The sequence below is a fragment of the Taudactylus pleione genome, unplaced genomic scaffold, assembly GCF_031769625.1.
Source record: "Taudactylus pleione unplaced genomic scaffold, aTauple2 ptg000105l, whole genome shotgun sequence".
Taxonomy (NCBI): Eukaryota; Metazoa; Chordata; class Amphibia; order Anura; family Myobatrachidae; genus Taudactylus; species Taudactylus pleione.
This window is the reverse complement of record NW_028284507.1, coordinates 9,088,460-9,109,052: the sequence shown is the minus strand read 5'-3', so window position 1 is coordinate 9,109,052 and position 20,593 is coordinate 9,088,460. Positions and strand designations below refer to the sequence as shown.

At 44.5% G+C, this 20,593-nt stretch overlaps 1 protein-coding gene across 1 annotated transcript in view; it reads left to right on the top strand.

The window, feature by feature from the left end:
• The window catches only part of PCYOX1 (prenylcysteine oxidase 1), a 34,269-nt gene extending 23,607 nt beyond the window's left edge, over nt 1–10,662 (top strand). The window contains exons 4-6 of the mRNA XM_088470830.1: nt 59–270; nt 5,906–6,058; nt 9,159–10,662. Coding sequence (XP_088326956.1) covers nt 59–270; nt 5,906–6,058; nt 9,159–9,820 — 1,027 coding nt within the window. The 3' untranslated portion in view covers nt 9,821–10,662. The remainder of the gene's footprint in view (nt 1–58; nt 271–5,905; nt 6,059–9,158) is intronic.
• The last annotated feature ends 9,931 nt before the right edge of the window (nt 10,663–20,593 follow it).

The following is a 20,593-nucleotide window of genomic DNA, read 5'->3' as shown; positions in this document are numbered from 1 at the left end:
TATATAAGTTGTGGTTCAGTGCTGCAGTGTCACTAATTTCAGTTTTCATTGCGGGTAGGATTTACCGGTACCAGACCTTTGACTATTCGTTCTCCACCACGGAGTCCTTACTGCATGCTGTGGGGGGCAGTGATTTCACCACGAAGCTAAACATGACCATCGATGAAGCCATGCAGAAATCTGGCTTCTCCCAGAGGTTCATCGACGAGATAGTGGTTCCAGCAATGAGAGTCAACTACGGGCAAGGAGTTAAAGTCAACGGATTTGTTGGTGAGAGTCCATGCTAATTGGGTAGGGTTTTGTCTTGCATACTGAGAGCAATTTTATAATGATGGAAGTTGTCTTGGCGAGGTATCAAATATTTTTCTCAGCTTTATATATAAAAAAAAAAAGTCCTTGTTAACATTTCTTTATTACTTACACATTATTGGAGCTACATCAGTGTGTACTGAACGCTGTGTTATAAAGGAAAGCCGTATGTGACTGAGCCATAATCTGCCCCTATGGGTTAAAAGGAAAAAAAGAATGTATATAGCACCCGCTGCTTGTGTGGCCATTGGTAATCTGACGTAAAGTGGTCAGTGCAATATAAATAATGTCGTTCTGTTTCCCTATAGATGTAGAAATATAGGGGCATATTCAATTGGGAGAGAGGTTTTCACCGCAAAAAAATCACTCTGATCTCACGCCCAATTTTGGAATATTGTAAGAAAAAAAACAACACTTTTTTATTTACTTTTTTTTGTTTTTTTCTCGCACAGTGGGGTTTACCGGTCTGTTGGTTTCCACAGCTCCCGGTTCTCTCCACTCTATCTATGCAGTGGGGTAGAGGCAGCTGGGAGGCCAGGGGGCTGCTGGGAGATGTAGAACGGGTGGTTCACATACAGGGGTGTCACATAAACAGACACACACACTTACCTGCTGCTGCAGAAGACAGGGTCCCTACAGTCTGGATGAAGAAGAAAGCGCTTCGGAAGGTGGGTAATTACTGATTAATTAAGCAATTGGAAGTATCCATTTAGCTTAATCATTAGGGGGGTGCCACAAGGGTCCCAGGGCAATTCCCGACCATTTTTCCTAAAGCTATGGATTTTAGAAAAAATTAGTCGTTTTCTGGAGCTGCAAAAAAAACAAACAAACAAAAACGCCTCGCACCTAACTGAATATGCCCCATAGACTTTGCAATCGCAACTAAACTGTCCATCTTGAATGTCAATTTTTATTCTTAACAACCTCGGAATGTAATTGTTCTTTGGTTTATTGTGTTAGGATAACTCATCTACCCCAAGCATGTTTAGCTTTCCCAACCATATTCTCCTATCTACTACCTTTTTGGTGATATAACCCTTCCTCAAATTTCCCCTAAATTGGTTACGCTACAGTTTTAGTGCATAACTTCTTGTAGTAATGCTACTTTTGTTGAAGAAAGCTTTTTCTCTTGTACCATATGTGATGCTCTGAAAGTTTCTATAATGATGCACCACTAGCACCAGGTTCAGGTGTGTTCAGTAAGCTTCAGTGGCCGATCTCCCCGTAGCTGAGGTAGGACACACCGTGACAGAGAGGCAAGCCTTAGTAATTTCCCCTATCTGTAGACACAGTGACCAGACCGGAAGGAAGGTGCAACGCAGTTTTATTTTTACAAGTGAGTGAATAACAGCAGTACAAAATGTACCACGGACAGAATACAAACTCACAGCTTTCAATAGCAATGTAATTACTTAAAACCTCCCTGTCCTCTACCGGTGACCCCAGCTGGCAAGTAAAGGTCAACTACAGGAAACACAATTGTTACAAAACTTTTTGAAGAAGTGAGGAACCCTGGGAAAACAAACTATGCTAGACTCCTAGCAGTTCACCAGCAGAATGTAGCAATTAAAAACAGTCCTTGCTAATACTGGAGCCTATGCTGGGAAAATAGATAAACACATAGGCTATGCTGGAAGCAATAGTTCAACTGCAACTTGCAATAATGTAAACAATCTTTGAGCCTTTGCTGAGGAAAATAGGGACAACACTTAGGCTATGCTGGAAGCAGTAGTTCACCGGCGACTTGCAACAGTTTAAACACAGTCTTTGAGCCTTTGCTGAGAAAAATACATACATGCATATGCCACACACTATTACCACAGAAGTTGCCAGCCGGGGTTACACAGGATTAAAGAAACATTACATTCATATACATTGCATTACAGACCCAGCATTTAAAATGTATAACAGGCCAGAATGGATATACATTACATTATAATAGACTGTCCCATCAGTAAATACCGGCAATCAAGCAGTGCATTAAAGATATTTATATTCACACCACTACCAGCAAAGACATATACATTTCAGGGCAAGAAAAATCAGCATTTACATTAATAGATGTACAAGTATAGATGTATAAACAATTGCATCAGACATGAGCTGACACAATTAATCAAGTCACGTCCCCTCCCAGGGTGAGCTGGAGGTTCACAGGAAAAATAACACACCAGGTGGTCGGGTGAGTGAGCCGATCTAACCCAAGAAAGAGGGTCAACCTATTACTCGCTGTCCCCCAAAATAGCTGCACACCCCAGACATTTCACCACTAACCCTCTCCTAATGAGCCCCTCTTCCCTCCTAACTATGGCTGTACAGTGGGAAGTATGGCCCCTAAACTAATCCCGGACCCACACTCAGGTCCTCTCCCTCTGGGTCTCTTTTCCTAACTGGAGGTAAGGGTGGAGCTGGGGCAAGACAGAGGTAGAAGCAGAGAGAGAGGGAGATCTGGAGTAATCTCACCCCTTTTGCAGTGGCTATTCAGCCTCCTTACGACATCCAGCGGAAGCTCCGGGAAGCAAAGAACTGCGCCAGAACTCCGCACCACAGCCTGCCGGCAAGGATGTATCCAGGGGAAGTTTCCCCACTTGGGGCTCCGTCCGGCAAAGTGAGCACTTTGCTGGCTGGGGTCCTCGAGCACCAGTCTTCCGGCTGTCTCTTCCTCTGCCTGCTGCGGGCCGAAGATCCTTTTCGTCACTCACGGGATCTTTTCTTCTGACGGGACCTCACACACTGATGAGGGCGACAGGTCCTTCTCCTGGGCAACTCCTCTTCTCTCCAGGAGCCAGTGTACGTCAGCCGCAGGGAGCCGCAGGGATGCAGGCACTTCTCTGGGCAGCCGGATGGGGCCTCTCTCCTCTGTGGTCTTGCAGGGAGCTGCCAGGTTCAGGTGGTGATTACAATAGGCAGAAGCAACAAGGGTAGGCTCAGCGGGGTTCTTTAGCCTTCAGGGTGGGTGTAATTACACCTCAGGCTCATGTAGCGACTTGGTATGGCAATCCAGTGGGGCACTCCTTTTCTGCTATGGAGTACAGTATTTATAATCCACGGTAAGGCACTTGTAGGGGCTTGGTATAACACTCCAGTGGGGTACTCCTCTCTACTACGGAGTACAGTAATTGTAATCCAGATCAACCAAGGGGTGAACACAATCTCCAAGGGCACTCCACAGAAGGATCCTCACTCCCTCTACTCAGGGCTCGCTCTTTTAAAACCTTCACATCTCTCTCTCCTCCCTGTTGGTCTGGCTTCTGTGAGTGGACAGGGGACCCCCAGCAACAGGCCGCCTAGAAGGGTCTCTGCCTGGACACCCAGGCTACCAATGAGTGGGGCAGGATTTTCCCGCAAAAATGGATTACTGACCAAGGGACATTTTCTTCCCCCAGTTGCACATGCTCAGTGGGGTCCAGGGAGAGCAGGGTCAGTAAGAGTTCACTATATTTGCCTATGGGGCCAATGGTATTGTATAGTCTTATGTAAAAAGATTAAAAAAAAAAACTGACAGGGGCTACAGAACACCTGTGTCTCCCTAATTTACGAAGGGGTAACCCCATAACTATGGGGGTACCACACATATAAAAGCCCTTTATATTTTTCTGTCATTCTATATCTCACACAACTATGGCTGCATTCTAAAAATGGAAAACTGCTGTAATTAAGAATGAAATGAATCCAATTAGAATACATTATTCTCCACGTTTTATTTTGTACCACACTGTGAAACATTTGCTCTATGTGATATCCCTGTCAGATTCAGACCCTAAAGCACAGTGTGAATGGGATACTTTGTGTTGCCCCTGTACAGAGACAGGGTCAATGTTGTTTGACCATACACTTGTGGAACAAACTTGCTTACAGGTTAAGTCTGATTTCAACAGAGCATTCAACCACTTTGCACTTTTCGTGGTTGCTGTTATTTGTGAAGTGCCCAAAGTCATGGGATAGGTGCCTAGTATCGTGTAGAACCCCCTCTAGCCCGGCGAAGTGCAATAACTGGATTCCACAAGTGGACGCAAGACCTCCTGGAGAGATGTTGATCCATGCCGTTTGGATACCTTCCCACAGCTCCCTGCTATCTGTAGGTGCTGGATCTTGGGTGCTAATGGACCTTTCCACCACATCCCATAAATACTCGATTGTGTTCATGTCGGATGTGATTTTAGCCAGTGTTGCTTGTCTGTTACCACAGACAATTCTGGCCAGACACTGCTGGTCACGATCATTAAGCATCAGTGGTTGGCCACTGTGTCCATGGTGGGTGGTAATGCCTTCCATGAGGTATTCTTGGTACACACGTAACACTGAAGATCGACGAATGTTGAATATCTGCATAACTTCAGAAATGGAATGTCCCATCCGTCAGGAAGGGCCGCAACTAGGGGGTGCCGAGGAGGAGACGGGGGCCTGGGTGGCTGCAGTTGTTGATTTGGAGCTGCCCACAGCAGCCCTTGAGAGCGTGATGCGGTGTTGCTGCATTCCAAGGTGGCACCGGTCGTGAACCAATAGGACTCACGGACCAGCAGCCAATTGGCAGCGGTTGCCGGTCCGTGAGCTTTGATTGACTCTCGACCAGCGCTGCATAATGACTGCAGCGTTGTTTCACTCACTCATGTGCTGCAGACGGCTGCCTGCCAGTGCGGCTCCAAATCAACATCTGCTGATGCAGGCACGATAAGAGACTCTTGGAGGGGGGAGAGGGGAAAGGTAAGAGGCTGCTAGAGGGGGAGGGGGAGAGGCATAATGTGTAAGGGGCATTACTGTGTGGCATATTGTAATGTGTAAGGGGTATTACTGTGGTGCATAATGTGTAAGCGGCATTACTGTATGGCACAAAGGGGCATTACTCATTACTTGGTGTGGAATAATGTGTAATGGGCATTACTGTCACAAAATCACACACCCTTTTCGGGAGCGCCCTCTTTTTATTATTTTTTTTTGTGTGTGTATGCGATGGCGCCAAATTACTGTCTTGCCCTGAGTGACAAAAATCCTAGTTTCGGCCCTGCGTCGGACACCCACTATCATGCCCCGTTCAAACTCCGATAATTCACGTCACCTTGCCATGAGCAGCCTAGCTGGTGTTCAAACTGACTCACAAGATGTCAGATTACAACTGATGCAGGTCTGGGCATTTCCAAGACTTCGCAGTATAGTGACATTACCTACCATTACCTTTTACATACTGCTATTCCATTACTTTTGGCACTTCAGTGTAATTGCACTATTACTTTTAGCACAAGTGGAATAAAGAGAAGGCACTGAGGTTGTGGATCTATTTCCACTACAGCCCTAACTGTGTGGAGTTTGTATATTCTCCCTGTGTGTGGGTTTCCTCCAAGTGCTCTGGTTTCCTCCCACCAATATACTGGTAGGTTAATTGGCTCCCAAAAAAATAAAATAAAAATAACCCTAGTGTGTAAGTATGTGCTCCTACATATGGTAGGGAATATAGATTGTAAGCTCCACTGGGGCAGGGACTGATGTGAATGGACAAATATTCTCTATAAAGTGCTGCGGAATATGTGTGTGCTATATAAATAACTGGTAATAAATAATACATAAATAAATATCCTTCCTCAATGTTCTGCTTTCCTAGGGGCAGTGTCTCTGGCAGGTACTGACTCAGGGCTATGGTCAGTGGAAGGAGGGAACAAGCTGGTGTGCTCTGGCTTACTCTATTCTTCAAAGGCCCAGCTAATTCAGGGCACTGTCACCTCTGTGCAAGAGAAGGTTCGTCCTGTGAAGTCTGGTAAGTGTCTCTGCCCTTCAGAACACAAAAAGAGAAATGTTTTTGTGACGACGCACAAGGGGTCTATTTTATTAAAACATTCACCTTTTTTCTTTCTTTAAAACAACATACACATTTTTTTGAGACCTTTTTATTAAAATACTTAAGCAAAATAGAAGTGAATAATATAAAAAAGAGTTGTGATAATTAAAAGCCAGGCTATGTTATCTCCTCTGTATAGTGAGTAATATACTTTGTAATAATAGGGAGAAATAAACTATATCCGTTTTGGACAGTTTTTGTTGTTCTCCCTACTTTTATATTAGTGTCAGGGCTGTAGCTAAGGGTGTGCAAGCAGTGGCACCGCGCAGAACCCTGTGGATGGCACAGTCGCTGCCCCACGGCCTCTGCATCTGGCTAGCAGGGTGAATGGAGCGTCACAACGCAGCCAGAATCCTTTGGATGCTCCCGACATGCAGACTGCAGCACAAAGCCCTCTGGAGCATCCTGTAGGTTATGTTGTTACCAGAGCTGGTGGCCCCGCCCCTCCTGCATGATGTCATGCATTTGCAATGCAATCCCAAACTCGCATTGTATTTTCCCAGCTAGTTCACCTTTTGTTGTGTGCACTCCCTTAAGGAGGTGAAAAGTTAGGGAAAATCTTTAATGTAAAAATGTCGGGAGACATTGCGGAACCTCTGGTACACCCCACATAATGAATAATCATGCACTTAGAGGGGTGTAAATAACATAATTTGGCCAATAAAGACATGTCAGTTTTCAGGTGAATTTCTCTAAAAAGCTCAATAATGGATTAAATGATGGGGACAGGTAGGTGGAGGTGTAAATGATGGGAACAGGTATTGGGAAGTGTTAATGATGGGGACAGGTCTGTGGAGGTGTGAATGACATGGGACCGGTAGGTGGAGGTGTAAATGATGTAGGTACAGGGACAGGTAGGTGGAGTAATAAATGACTGGGGACAGGTATGTAGAGGTTTAAATGATGTGGGACAGGTATGTAGAGGTTTAAATGATGTGGGACAGGTAGGTGGAGAAGTGAATGACGGGGGACAGGCTTATGATGGCGACAGGTATTGGGAGGTATAAATGATGGGAACAAGTATTGTGAGGTGTAAATGATGGGGACAGGTCTGTGGAAGTGCCAATGACATGGGACAGGTAGGTGGAGGTGTAAATGATGTGGGGACAGGTAGGTGGAGTAATAAATGACTGGGGACAGGTATGTAGAGGTTTAAATGTTGTGGGACAGGTAAGTGGAGTAGTGAATGATGGGGGACAGGCACGTGGTGGTGTAAATGAACGGTGAAAACAAAAACCGCGCTAATATACAATTGTACCAAATATTTAATAATAGAATGATGTATAAAATATGCACATGTATAACATAAAACACATAAATCACAAAAATATTATGCAGATGGAAATATAAATATTAGACAATGGTGGATAAATGAGAATAACAAACAGCTGAAGTGATGTCAGGAAAAAAGGGACATCAGGTGGTTAGTAGGTCCCCATTTGGTAGTCTTCACTGACAATAATATAACAAGTGTATATACATAGTGTATAGTGGGATATACACTTGTTATATTATTGTCAGTGAAGACTACCAAATTGGGACCTACTAACCACGTGATGTCCCTCTTTTCCTGACATCATTTCAGCTGTTTGTTATTCTCATTCATCCACCATTGTCTAATATTTATATTTCCATCTGCATAATATTTTTGTGATTTAAGTGTTTTATGTTATACATGTGCATATTTTTATACATCATTCTATTATTAAATATTTGGTACAATTGTATATTAGTGCGGTTTTTGTTTTTAGTGGGGTTGCAATTTTCCCCTTCTCTTTTTTTATTTATTTATTTATTTATTTTTTATTTACCGCTGCATATACATCAGTAACTGTGTTTTTCAAGCGCTTGGGTATATTTTCTTCCTTGGTGTAAATGATGGGGACAGGTATTGGGAGGTGTAAATGATGGGGACAGGTCTGTGGAAGTGCCAATGACATGGGACAGGTAGGTGGAGGTGTAAATGAAGGGGGACAAGTAGGTGGAGGTGTAAGTGATGGGGATAGGTGGAGGTGTGAATGATGTGGGTACAGGGACAGATAGGTGGAGTAGTAAATGACTGACAGGGGACAGGCATGTGGAGGTGTAAGTGATGGGGCCAGTGTTGTATTGATTGGAGAGGGATTTTAGAATTTGCAGAAAGGGGCTAAAAGTGTTTCTTTCCCAACTTTTTAAAACTTGTATAAAAACACTGTAAATCACATTTAAACACGTTTTCTGTACCCCAAAATATTGTAAAGATATAAATTTGCTGAAAAACACTTGTTTGCATTGTTTATTACTGATGGAAAATTATAGCATACATCAGTCATTTTACACTTTTCAAGAACCTCCATTACTTTCCTATAACATTCTAAATAGTCCTGCTATGTTAGTTCTTACTTTGTGAGGTTCAGGATGATTTCTCCACTTCTCATGTACTTCAGTGAGGTCGCTTTTTGTAGAACAGTCATTCAACCTCACTGCGAGTCCCACAAATCACCATTTCTAATTGAATCTCACATTTTGCGGATGCGCACATTGCTGCAATGTATGCGAGTTTCCTAATAGATGTGAGTTTGCAAAAGCAAACTCACATCTAAGTGAATTGACCCTCAATGACTCTTATTCAATTCTAAGACACTGTTTCTCGTGTAATGCCTATAAACTAGAATTGCTAATTCTTTAGATGCTGATAATAGTAATAACTATTGTCAATTACAGAAATGGAAATATGCTTAAATAAATGACTGAGCGATAAGAGCCCTATATAAGCCGTCATCTACAGTCGTTCCCAAATTTGTGTCCACAAGGCACCCTGACAGTCCAGGTTTGAGCAGAGATGGTTAAATCAAATTGACTGAGGTACTAATTAAGCCTTGAACAAGGTACTAATTAAGCCTCGAGTCTGCATGTACATGAATAGCCTTAAAACCTGAGCTGTTCAGGTTCCTTGAGGGCTGAGTTGGGGAACCACTGATCTATAACAGTACATCATAATAATTAATGAATAATATTCTCTTTCATCTTTTTTTATTAGGAGGTACAGTGAGACTGTATGAAGTTGGTTATGAGACCAGCACGGGGCCCGGGCATGCCATGTATGATATTATTCTCTTGGCAACACCTCTCAATAAGGGTATTGCCAACATAGATTTCCTGGACTTCAACCCATCCATAGAGACCTTTCCCAAACCATACCAGCAGACGGTGGCCACCTTTGTCCATGGACGGCTCAATGCTTCTTACTTTGGCTGTTCCAAGCCTTGTCAATTTGACCTGTCCGATATATTAACTACAGATAACCCAAAAACTTTCTTCAGCAGTATTGGTGCTGTGTCTCCAGTGAAACCAGTACCCGAATCCGACGTTTCAAAAAACTCTGGTCTTAAAGTCTATAAAGTCTTTTCTCCAGAGCCACTGACTGATAATCAGCTGCAGCTGTTGTTCGAGTCTTATCATGCTGTAAGTGCAAAAACATGGCTGGCTTATCCGAAGTATACCCCCCCAGAGAAACTGCCCCCAATAATCCTGCATCATGGGATTTATTATCTGAACAGCATAGAATGGGCAGCCAGCGCCATGGAGATGAGCGCCGTCTCTGCCAAGAATGCCGTACTACTTGCTCATCATAGGTGGTATGAAAAAGATGGATACATTGACCAAGAGGATTTAGCAGAGCGGCTTAAGTCTGAGTTATAGACGGACGTTTTAACTTTTCAGTGCTAAGGACAATTCTGCCTTGTACTAGGCAATCTTCCAATACTGCGGAGCCAAGTTCTCCTTTTTGCTAAGCAATGTGGGAGTGGCTGCTGTAAAACTATTTGTATCATTTTGCTTTGCCACTTTTTCTTTGGGTATCCTTCACTTGAGCATCTAGGTATTAATGCACATATGCACCAGTGACCTTATAAGACCTTTTGAGTTTGACATTTTCAGACTACGAATCCTTCCTCCCCAAAGATTTCTGTGTAGTTAAGCCTTTAAAGAAGTACTCCGCCCCATCAACAAATCATATGGTAACTTGCATTGGGGGGTGCAGATTGCCTATTCTGTTTTGAGGAGGCGAGAACTTGTTGACTTAATAGAATGGCTGCTACAGCATCTGCTCAATTCTGTCTCTCTAGCGAGAACGGAGGTGTCCATGAAAAAAAAATATTCCAGCCATTTCTGAATTGTTTTGCTAAATATGCCAGTAGGGGGAGTATCTGAGTAAAATGCTGAGAGCCTTATCACTGCCACTTATATAATAATTGTTCCTATCCTCTATTGAGTTATACTTGAAATCGTTATTTTGGTAATTTGCTTCCCTAGCTGATTTACGACAGTACTGACCATAATGAAAGTAACCGTTACGAAGTATCTGAAGAGCCATACCATTTGGTTCCTGGCTTAATAATGAAGTAACTACTGAACATTGTATGAGACTTTGCATTGTAAACGATGCAAGATCATTAGTACCAGCATTACATAATGGTTTGTAAATTCTTTTGGTCCATAAGTATACACTAGCCCAGGCCTGGCCAACCTGAGGCTCTCCAGCTGTTGTGAAACGACAAGTCCCAGCATGCCCTGCCACGGTTTTGCTATTAGGAAATGTTAAAACTGTGGCAGGGCATGCTGGGACTTGTAGTTTCACAACAGCTGGAGAGCCACAGGTTGGCCAGGCCTACACTAGCCAATCATTTATTCTTTGGATCTGCCTGAATTATTTTTGATCAACCACAAATCCTTCACTATTTTGGTGACATGAGGCACTTAAGAACTTGCTAGGCAGGTCTAACCGGGGAGTCTGGAAAAGGAAGGGTGTTATTAGGGCATGCTGGGATGTGCAGTTCCACGCCGTTAGAGAGCTGCATGTTATATACTCCTGGTTTACAGTGTCTGACTATGCTTCCACTACAATTTTTGGATACAGGAACCTGCACTGTTCTGACCTGTTTGCAGTCAAGACTCCCTTAAATGCAGAGCCACTCACCAGCCAGCAGAATCTGTGGTTAGTGCTAGTGGTTTCTATGTATTAAGCCTGGAGAGATAAAGTGCCTACCAATCAGCTCCTAACTGTAATTTTTCAAACACAGCCTGTAAAGTGACAGGAGCTGATTGGTTGGTACTTTATCTCTCTCCACCTTCTCGCCAAGGCTTAGTACATAGACCCCTTTGTCATTTATAACCTCTCATATTTTCCTGACTTGAATCTCCCATGGTATTGTTTATTAAAATGATTGGTTCCATTAATAAATATCGTCAAATTGAAAGAGGGAAAATGTTTTGCACTAATTTTGTATTATTAAAAATGTATGTTGGCTGTAGCATTACAGGTGTATTCTATAATATGTATAACTCAACTACTGTAAAATCTGTATAGAGAAGACTTTGCATTCAGTAGGGAATCGTGTGTGCCATAAGAAATAATGCACTATAGCAAATTATTAGGGAAGTTAGTCACTTTGGATTTCTGTAATCTGTATGAAAGTTTGCCTTCAGCCTTTTGCTTTTAATTGGTTATAAACCGATCCATGACTTCTAATCTCTATTCACGGTAACTGGTATACATAAATTCCTCCTGTGAGTTTATAGTTTATTTGGTGCTTTGTAACTTTCTATTCATGTTTACTATGCACTTAATGTCACTGACTCAATTAAAAAATAAAAGTTTATAATGGAATGTATAGCAGCCAGTAAAGCCAAACACCACCTTTTATCATATTTGCCGATAAAATAGTTTTTAGAAACGCTGGCCACTGTTTTCTTCCAAATTTGAAATTCACCAATAGTGGGAGTTAATACAAGTATTTCAAAGAATGGGAAAGGAAGCCTCTACTGGGGTCGTGTGTGGTACGTGGCCGGAATAGAGACACGTCCAGCAACTTTTGTGTAACTGGCCCACATTCAGTATGATTAGGCATTTTTGACCTTATATTTACTGCACATCAGCATGTTACATGGCTGTAAGGCCAGAGAATCAGAAATGGTTGATTGAAATGAAAGCCGTCCACTATTGCTCCACTCGCTGTAGGGTCCCTATATCCAGCTCCTCTTTTTTTTTTTTTTTTTCTAATGTATTTTGTTCAAACATATTTGAAACAACACACTAAAGTTCCCGGGAGTTTTAAAATACATACAGCAACACAAGAATCTTAAGACATGCACATATACCATCCACTAACATTCTATTGTGTGTGTGTGTGTATGTGTATATATATATATATATATATATATATATATAATTTTCACAATGGTGTGGTATATTGAGAGAGACACAAATAACATGATTGGACACACTAGATCACATGACCATGCATTATTTCCCAAGACCTCACACTTTATCTACTTCCTACTGTTATCTGAACTTCATCACAAAGCCACAGCTGTGTCACTCCACAAGTGTAAACAATAACCTCTCTCACGAGACATTGATCATAGAATAGCATCTCCATTTAGAACTATTTTGTCACAACAGGGGCAATTTTATAAGATAGATATACCACTCTTGGGTGTGCGGTTGTGCTCTGATATAGGCATGCCTTGGATGGTTGAATGCACACCAAGGCATACGTATATCTGAGCGTGACCGGACACCCAAGAGTGGTATATCTATAACTTAAAACAGTGTTGTATATTGAGACAGATCCCAACATGACTGGACATACTAGATCACAAGACTGTCTACTTCCCACTGTTATCAAACCTCATCACAGAGCCACAGCTCTATCACTTCACAAGTGTACAATAACATCTCTCACAGAGACACTGCTCACAAAAAAGCAGCACATCACTGTCTCATTGTCAGAAATATGCAATTGTGACAGAAATATTCAAAGAAATGTCAAAATTACTACAGTCCTCGCCAAAGATGGACTGGTACTTGAACAGAACTTACCTGAACATCCCTTCAGAATCCAACACAGCAAACAGTGAGCAGACTTGTCCATATAGAACCATTAAGCACTTCCTCCCAGTACAATTCACTGCTCAACATGTTTTTTTTCTCTTATAGGGCTCTATTTACTACAATCCGCATATTGAATGCGGATTGTAGTGTGATATTACCGAGTGAATTCGCATTGCGAATTCAGGCAATATCACAGGGATTTACTATAAATCCCTTGCAGGGACAGAGCTTGTGATAAAGCTCTGTCCCTGCGGATCCCATCCGCACTCTAGTCGCGGTATTTTCTGAAAAAATACCGCTACTAAGAGCCCGCGCATGCGCTGACCCACCGTCGCTGCTTCCCCCACCGATGCTAAGCACCGCCCCCCGCGATCGCAGACCCCCGCGACCCCCCCCCTCCCCCCCTTCCTTCATTACACTTACCTGCATCCTCCTGGCCTCCGGTGATCTTATCCGGGCTTCCCGATCAGGTGATCTCCCATACTGCACTGGGACCCGATCACCCGATGACCGGGCCGCAGTGCACTATGGGAGACCAGCTGACCGGAGAGGAGCCATCACCGGAGGCCCGATCACCGGTCCCTGGATTCAGGTAAGTAAAAAAAAAAATGTTCAATTTTTTTTTTTCTTTTTTTGACAGCAATCAGCTTGCGGTCTGTTTAGACCACATAGCTGATTACTGGAACCGGCTCCCGCCTCTGCTCTCCCCGTTAGAGCAGAGTGGGAGCCCGGTAACCGGGGGAATCCATGGATAACGCCACCTCCAGGTGGCGTTATTATCACAGGGCTTCCTCCAATATTTTTTTACAATTTGTTTTTAGTAACTCTGGTTGGATCACATTTCCCATTACAATTATGGGAAATGCGATCTGCTTTACTAAAAATAAGTGATACTAGGGGTTGGAGTAGAATTTTACTAATTCTACTCCAATTGCCCTGTAATAACTACAGGTGAAACTAAAATAATGTGAAAAGGGTGTGAAAACACCCTTTTTCACTTTATTTTAGTAAAAATAATGTTAATAAATAGAGCCCATAGTGACAGTAGTCATTAATGTTCAACTGTTTAAACAGCCTTTTTTGAATGTTAAACTATTTTATTCACTTACTGTTACCCAGTTACATGTTTATTCATTAAAAATAATTGAAATTAAACAGCTTATTCTGAAATATTTCTCCTATTCTGTATCTGTTTCACCATACATCATCTCTATGTAGCATGATTTTGTCACAACAGGGACCATTTTATAAGATAGATATACCACTCTTGGGTGTGCGGTCGTGCTCTGATATATGCACACCTTGGTGGAAAGCAGCATGAAGGCATGCGTATATGTTACATATATCGCTGACTTATATAATGGAGAATTTTTTTTCTGACACCGGTTGGATGTGCTTGTGCAGTGCTTGCATGGCCATGGAAGAAGATGGTGGTGAGGCTGTGGAGTCTACAGGACAGGACGGGCATGGAAGCTGATGGTGAGGTAGACGTGATTGACGTTGTGAATACTGTTCCGGAAGCAGTGAATGAGGGAGAGAATGAAGGTGCTTAGTCAATTGCTTCTCGTGGTGAGTCTGTGTGGGCCAGAATCCCACGTGTATCCCAATATTGTACAAGGTGTGTGTGCTGGATGGTCTTCCAGAGGTGGAGGTTGCGTCAGACATGTGCTGGCCTACTTTGTCCCTAGCTGCTGGTATGTCCCCAGTCCACTTTTACAAAGTTGTTAATAAAAGTTCTAAATGTTTTCTGCAAAATTACGACCCAGTTTATTAATTTCCAGATAATGACAGTGAATGGATGGAGACAATTTTTTTTATTTTTTTGCAATTTCTGTGTTCACCAATGTATTTGGAACATTCAACGGTACACAAGTGGATTTCAGTCCACCAAGGCAATCGAAAATGTTTTCACAACTGAAAACACTTCAGTTTGTTTTATGTACAGATGGTTTGTGATGACACACTAAAATTCACAAATCAGGGGCTACAGGGTGGGTGCTGGACTTACTAGGGGGGCTATTGGGTGGGTTCCAAGGTTAACTGGGGTGCTAGCAGGTGGCTGCTAGGCTGAGGGACTAGAGGGTGGGTGCTGGGGTTCACTACTGTAGGTCCAGGTAGCAGGAGAGTGTCAGCGTTGGTGGTGGGAGGCTGGGTAGCTAGAGGGTGGGTGCTGGGGTTCAGTACTGTAGGTCTGGGTAGCAGGAGGGTGATGGGCCAGGTGGTAGGATGGAGGGTGCTGAGTGTCACACACAAACAATACAAAAACAATCAATACAGAGAAAGATATAAGAAAAGTTAGATGTGATGTGCTGATTGTTGTGTATGTGTAGTGATAAAAATGTGTTACTGAAATCCAGGGTCCAAATTGGTCCACACTGTAGTAGACAATGCTCAGTGAAGTGTCATCCAAAATGAAGAAGGGTGAAAAGCACTTAAGTGGGGCGGGAAAGCGATGTTACTGACTGCTACGTGATAAGGTTACGCTAGATATGCCTGTTAATGAGTAATATCTGGAGAAGTTTGAATTTAATTGTGCGTTAATCGTGGCACGCTTTCTTAACGTTTGGGACTATTGTGGGTGGGGGGGGAGGGGGGAGTCTCAGTCCCTAGAAACGGACCTGCTGTATAGTACATTGTGGGTGTGTAATCTGATTGAGGTCAGGGCTGTATTGCATAATATGTAAAAACAAAAAAAGTGCATTTGTAAGTTGCCTATCAAATAACATTTTTTGCTATCTACAAAGAGGTAAACTTTAGTAATTGTCAGCCAGAATTGAAGCAATTTACCATTGTAGGGACAGTAGTTTTAAAAAGGGTGTGTGACAAGTCATTCACTTTGCCAGGGGGACAGGAACCCTAGTTATGGCACAGGCCACCACCTCCATTATAATTTTCCCCCACAATATACCCTGACTTCTCCCGTAAGTTAGTGGGAGGACGATACGCTAAAGGAAAATCATATCACCATATGTTTTTGCAGCTGTCTGGCCACCACACTAATGTTCTCAAGCCACCGGGGAACTACAAGAAGGCTGCAAGAAGCCCATGGAACACCAATTGGTTGTGCACCCACTTCTTAAGATAGTTCCAAGCTATTGGTGATTGTCATAAAGAAAATGATGCTACTCACTCCTGCTCCATTATCCTCTGTCGGAGTTCAAGCCAATAGGATGATTAGTTACCAGAACTGGTACAATATATTGATTGTGCTGTTCCAAGTCATCCACTCTGCGCACAGATCCAGGCACTGGAGGAATCATGGCGGTAGGCAGAGCAGCAGGTGTGCAGTGAAGTCTCAAACCGGGCTTTAATGCACATGCCCTGACCCCAGGTATCCGACAACAAAATCCAGAGTTAGGACATAGGGGGGCCTATTCATGTAAAATTATGTAATCACTTTGATGCGATAATATGAGATATGGTAATAACTTACCCTTGTTATCTCTATTTTTACGAAGTCCATAGGGTTCCACAGGATACCTTGGGGTATAGGCGACGGCGGCAGCCATCTGTCACCTCAGAGTTAGTTTTCAGCCTCCCAGGATGCACTGGGGTCCCTCTCCTATACCCCGCCCCCGAACCAAGGCATTGCAGTTACGTAACAAGCCATAGGCCGGAGGAGAAGAAAGAGAGAGAGAAGAAAGTTCTGTAACACCCAAAAATCACATTCTCACAAGGAGATGGAAAAAAAAAACGGTGACCAGATCAAAGCCCATCTGCAGTACAGGTGCGACAGAGCGGTAGTCCTGTGGAACCCTATGGACTTCGTAGAAATAGAGATGGTGAGAACTTACCCTTGTTATATCTAATTTTCTACTTCAGGGTCCATAGGGTATCCACAGGATAACTTGGATATGTCCCAAAGCAGTATCCTTTAAGGGTGGGGACGCTCCTGTGCTGAAAGGAGAATCCGCTGCCCGAAGGTAGCATCCTGAGAGGCGAAGGTATCGAATGCATAATACCTCACAAAGGTATGGACAGAAGACCACATGGGTGCCTTGCAAAGCTGAACAACAGAGGCACCACGGCGAGCTGCCCACGAAGGACCCACAGACCGAGTAGAATGAGCCCTAACAGAGGATGGTACAGGAAGGCCCTCCTGAGTGTAAGCCTCAGAAATCGCCATGCGAATCCATCTTGCCAAAGTTTGCTTAGTGGCAGGCCAACCCTTCTTACGGAAACCATAGAGGACAAACAAAGAGTCCGATTTCCGAAAATAAGTGGTACGGTCAACATAAATCCTGAGAGCACGTACCACATCCAAGGAGGCCTCACCAGCTGAGAGGCCTGCGGAATTAAAAGGCCGGCACTATAATTTCCTCAATATGGAAACTAGATACCACCTTAGGTAGGAAACCAGGACGAGTGCGAAGCACCGCCCTATCCCTATGAAAAATTAGAAAGGGAGGGAGACATGAGAGAGCCCCCATTTCTGACACCCTTCTGGCCGAAGCAATGGCCAGAAGAAACACAGTTTTAGCTGTAAGCCATTTTAAATCCACTGAGCCCAGTGGTTCAAATGGTGGTCCTTGGAGAGCCTCAGAACCACAGCCAAGTCCCAAGGAGCCACTGGTGGAACAAAGGGAGGCTAAATACGAAGGACACCTTGCAGAAAGGTGCGGACATCAGGAAGAGTAGCAATCCTACTCTGAAACCACACTGACAGGGCAGAAACTTGCACCTTCAGGGAAGCAAGGTGAAGACCGTGATCTAAGCCCGCCTGTAGGAAAGCCTAAACCCTGGATATCCTCAACACCTAAGGATCATAGTCTCTAGGGCGACACCATTCAAAGAAAGTATGCCACACTCTATGGTAAATTCTTACAGACGCAGGCTTCCGAGCTCTGAGCATGGTGTTAATTACAGAGCTGGAAAAACCCCTGGACCTAAAGAGGGCTGTCTCAACAGCCACGCCGTCAAAGATAGACGACTCTGGTCCTGGTAAAGGCAAGGACCCTGAGACAACAGGTCCGGAAGTTGAGGCAACAGCATCGCAGTGTCTATGGAGAGACTCTGAAGACCTGAGTACCAGTGACGTCTGGGCCACGCTGGAGCTATCAACAGGAGCGTGCCTCCTTCTTGCTTGAATTTTCTAATTACTTGTGGAAGAAGGAAGAACGGAGGGAAGAGGTACGAAACCTGAAGGTCCACCGAACCGACAGAGCATTACCAGAAGAGCCTCCGCGTCTCCTGTTCTTGACCCGTACACAGGCAGCTTGTTGTTGTGTTGGGAGGACCCCACTTGTTTACCAGTAGTTGAAACACCTCCTGGTGAAGAGACCATTCCCCTGGATGCACGTCTTGACGGCTGAGACAGTGATTCCCGGTTGAGGACTCCCGGTATGAACACTGCCGAGATGGCAGGGAGATTGTCCTCCGCCCAAGCCAGAATGCGGGACACCTGTCAATGCCGCCTGACTTCGTGTTCCTCCTTGGCAGTTTATGTAAAGCCACCGTGGTGGCGTTGTCCGACTGTACCTGCATGGGTTTTCCGTGGAGAACATGGCTTGCTTGCTGAAGAGCTCTGAATACTACCCGAAGTTCCAAGACGTTTATTGGAAGCGCAGAGTCTGCTGGTGTCCACCTGCCCTGGAACAGGTATGGACCCATCACTGCTCCCCAGCCTCGGAGACTGGCGTCCATTGTCAGAAGGACCCAGTTTGCTACCTCAAAGGGGTGTCCCCTGTTCATGTGAGCCGACTGTAGCCACCAGGCCAGAGACAGACGTACCTCCGGAGAAAGCACCATGGTCTGTGTCTTTATCTGATGGGGCAACCCATTCCATCTGGAGAGGATCAATTTCTGCAGAGGTCTGGAGTGCAACTGGGCATATTCCACCATGTCGAACATTGACACCATGGGGCCCAGTAACCTCATCGCTGAGTGAACAGACACTCGGCGGCTCTGAAGGCAATTCTGTAATGCAGAGATCTTTTGCTCTGTCACAAAGATCCTCTGTTGTTGAGAGTCTAACAGGGCTCCGAGATGGAGCATCCTCTGCGAGGGAACCAGGGTGGACTTCTTCCAGTTTATCAACCAGCCGTGATTCTGCAACACAGATATTGTCAGTTGCAGATGGCGCTGGAGGATCTCTGGAGACCCTGCTAAAACAACAGAAGGCCGTCCAGATAAGGCAACAAGCTGACCCCCTGTATCTGCAGGTGGGCTGCCATGACGTTGGTAAATACTCGAGGCACTGTGGCCAGACCAAAGGGCAGTGCCTGGAACTGGAAATGTTGGTTGAGCACTGCAAACCTGAGTAATTGCTGGTGTGCTAAGATAATAGGGACATGCAGGTAGGCGTCCTGAATGTCCAACGACACCATGAAATCCAGAGGCTCCATTGCCAGAATAATGGAACGCAGGGTCTCTATCCTGAACCGAGGGACCCTCAAGGACTTGTTCAGGGATTTGAGGATAGGCCTGTAAGACCCATTGGGTTTCTGCACCAGAAAGAGATTGGAATAGTATCCCGTACCCCTCTGGGGTAACGGAACAGGTACTATAACTCCAGCTTGGAGCATATAGTGCAACACTTTCTGGAGTTCCAGGGCCTTATCCTGATCTACTGGAAGGCCTGTTGTGAAAAACTGGCTGGGAGGCCTTCGCCGGAAGGAGGGCATACCCCCGAGAGACCATCTCTTGTACCCAAGTATCCTTGGTAGTCTGGTACCAGCACTGGGCGAACTGAAGCAGGTGGCCTCCCACTGTGGGGTCTCCCAAGGGGAGGCTCGTCCTGTCAGGCTGAAGGCTTATCGTCCGACTTGGGAGTAGGACGTCTTGTACTCAAACCCTGCTTCTTTGGCTTGGCAGATTTCCTGTTTCCTGACTGTCTTGGAAAGGACTGTATCGTGGACTTAGCCTGGGCCCTATAAGGCCGAAAGGACGGAGTACCAGACCCTGATGGAACTGTAGCCAATGGCAAACACGCAGATTTAGCTGCTGCCAGTGTGGCCACAATTTTGTCCAGATCAGGACCTGTCCATTAAAGGGCAAGCATTCCAATCCCTTCTTGGAATCTGCATCCGCTTTCCAAGAGTGCAACCACAAGGAGCGGCGAGCCACTACTGCTGCCGAGGAGATTCTGGTAGTGAGGAGACCTATATCCAAGGCTGCCTCGTTAATGTACATGGCTGAGTCTCCGAGATTGCCAACTAATTCCACTTGCTCAGCTGAGTCAGTATCCAAGTTATCTGCCCAGCGCTCCATGGCTCTGGACACCCAGCATACAGCCAAAACCAGTCTGGAAGCCCCTCCACCAAGGGAATAAATGGATTTTAAACATATTTCCACCTTGTGATCCGTAACATCTTTTAAGGAGGACATGGAGGGCATGGGTAATTTAGCACTCCTTACTAGGTGTGTGACATGAGAATCCACCTGTGGAGGGGTTTCCCATTTGGAAAAATAATTATCCACAAATGGGTATGCAGAAGCCAAGCGTTTTTGAGGCTGGAACCGCTTACCCTCCTCTAAATGAGCCACTAACTGACCAGATAGAGGAAATACAGTGGCATCTCCCTTAACATCCTTAAAGAAGGTGCATTTAGATTTGGCCACGGGAATCCTCATCCTCAATA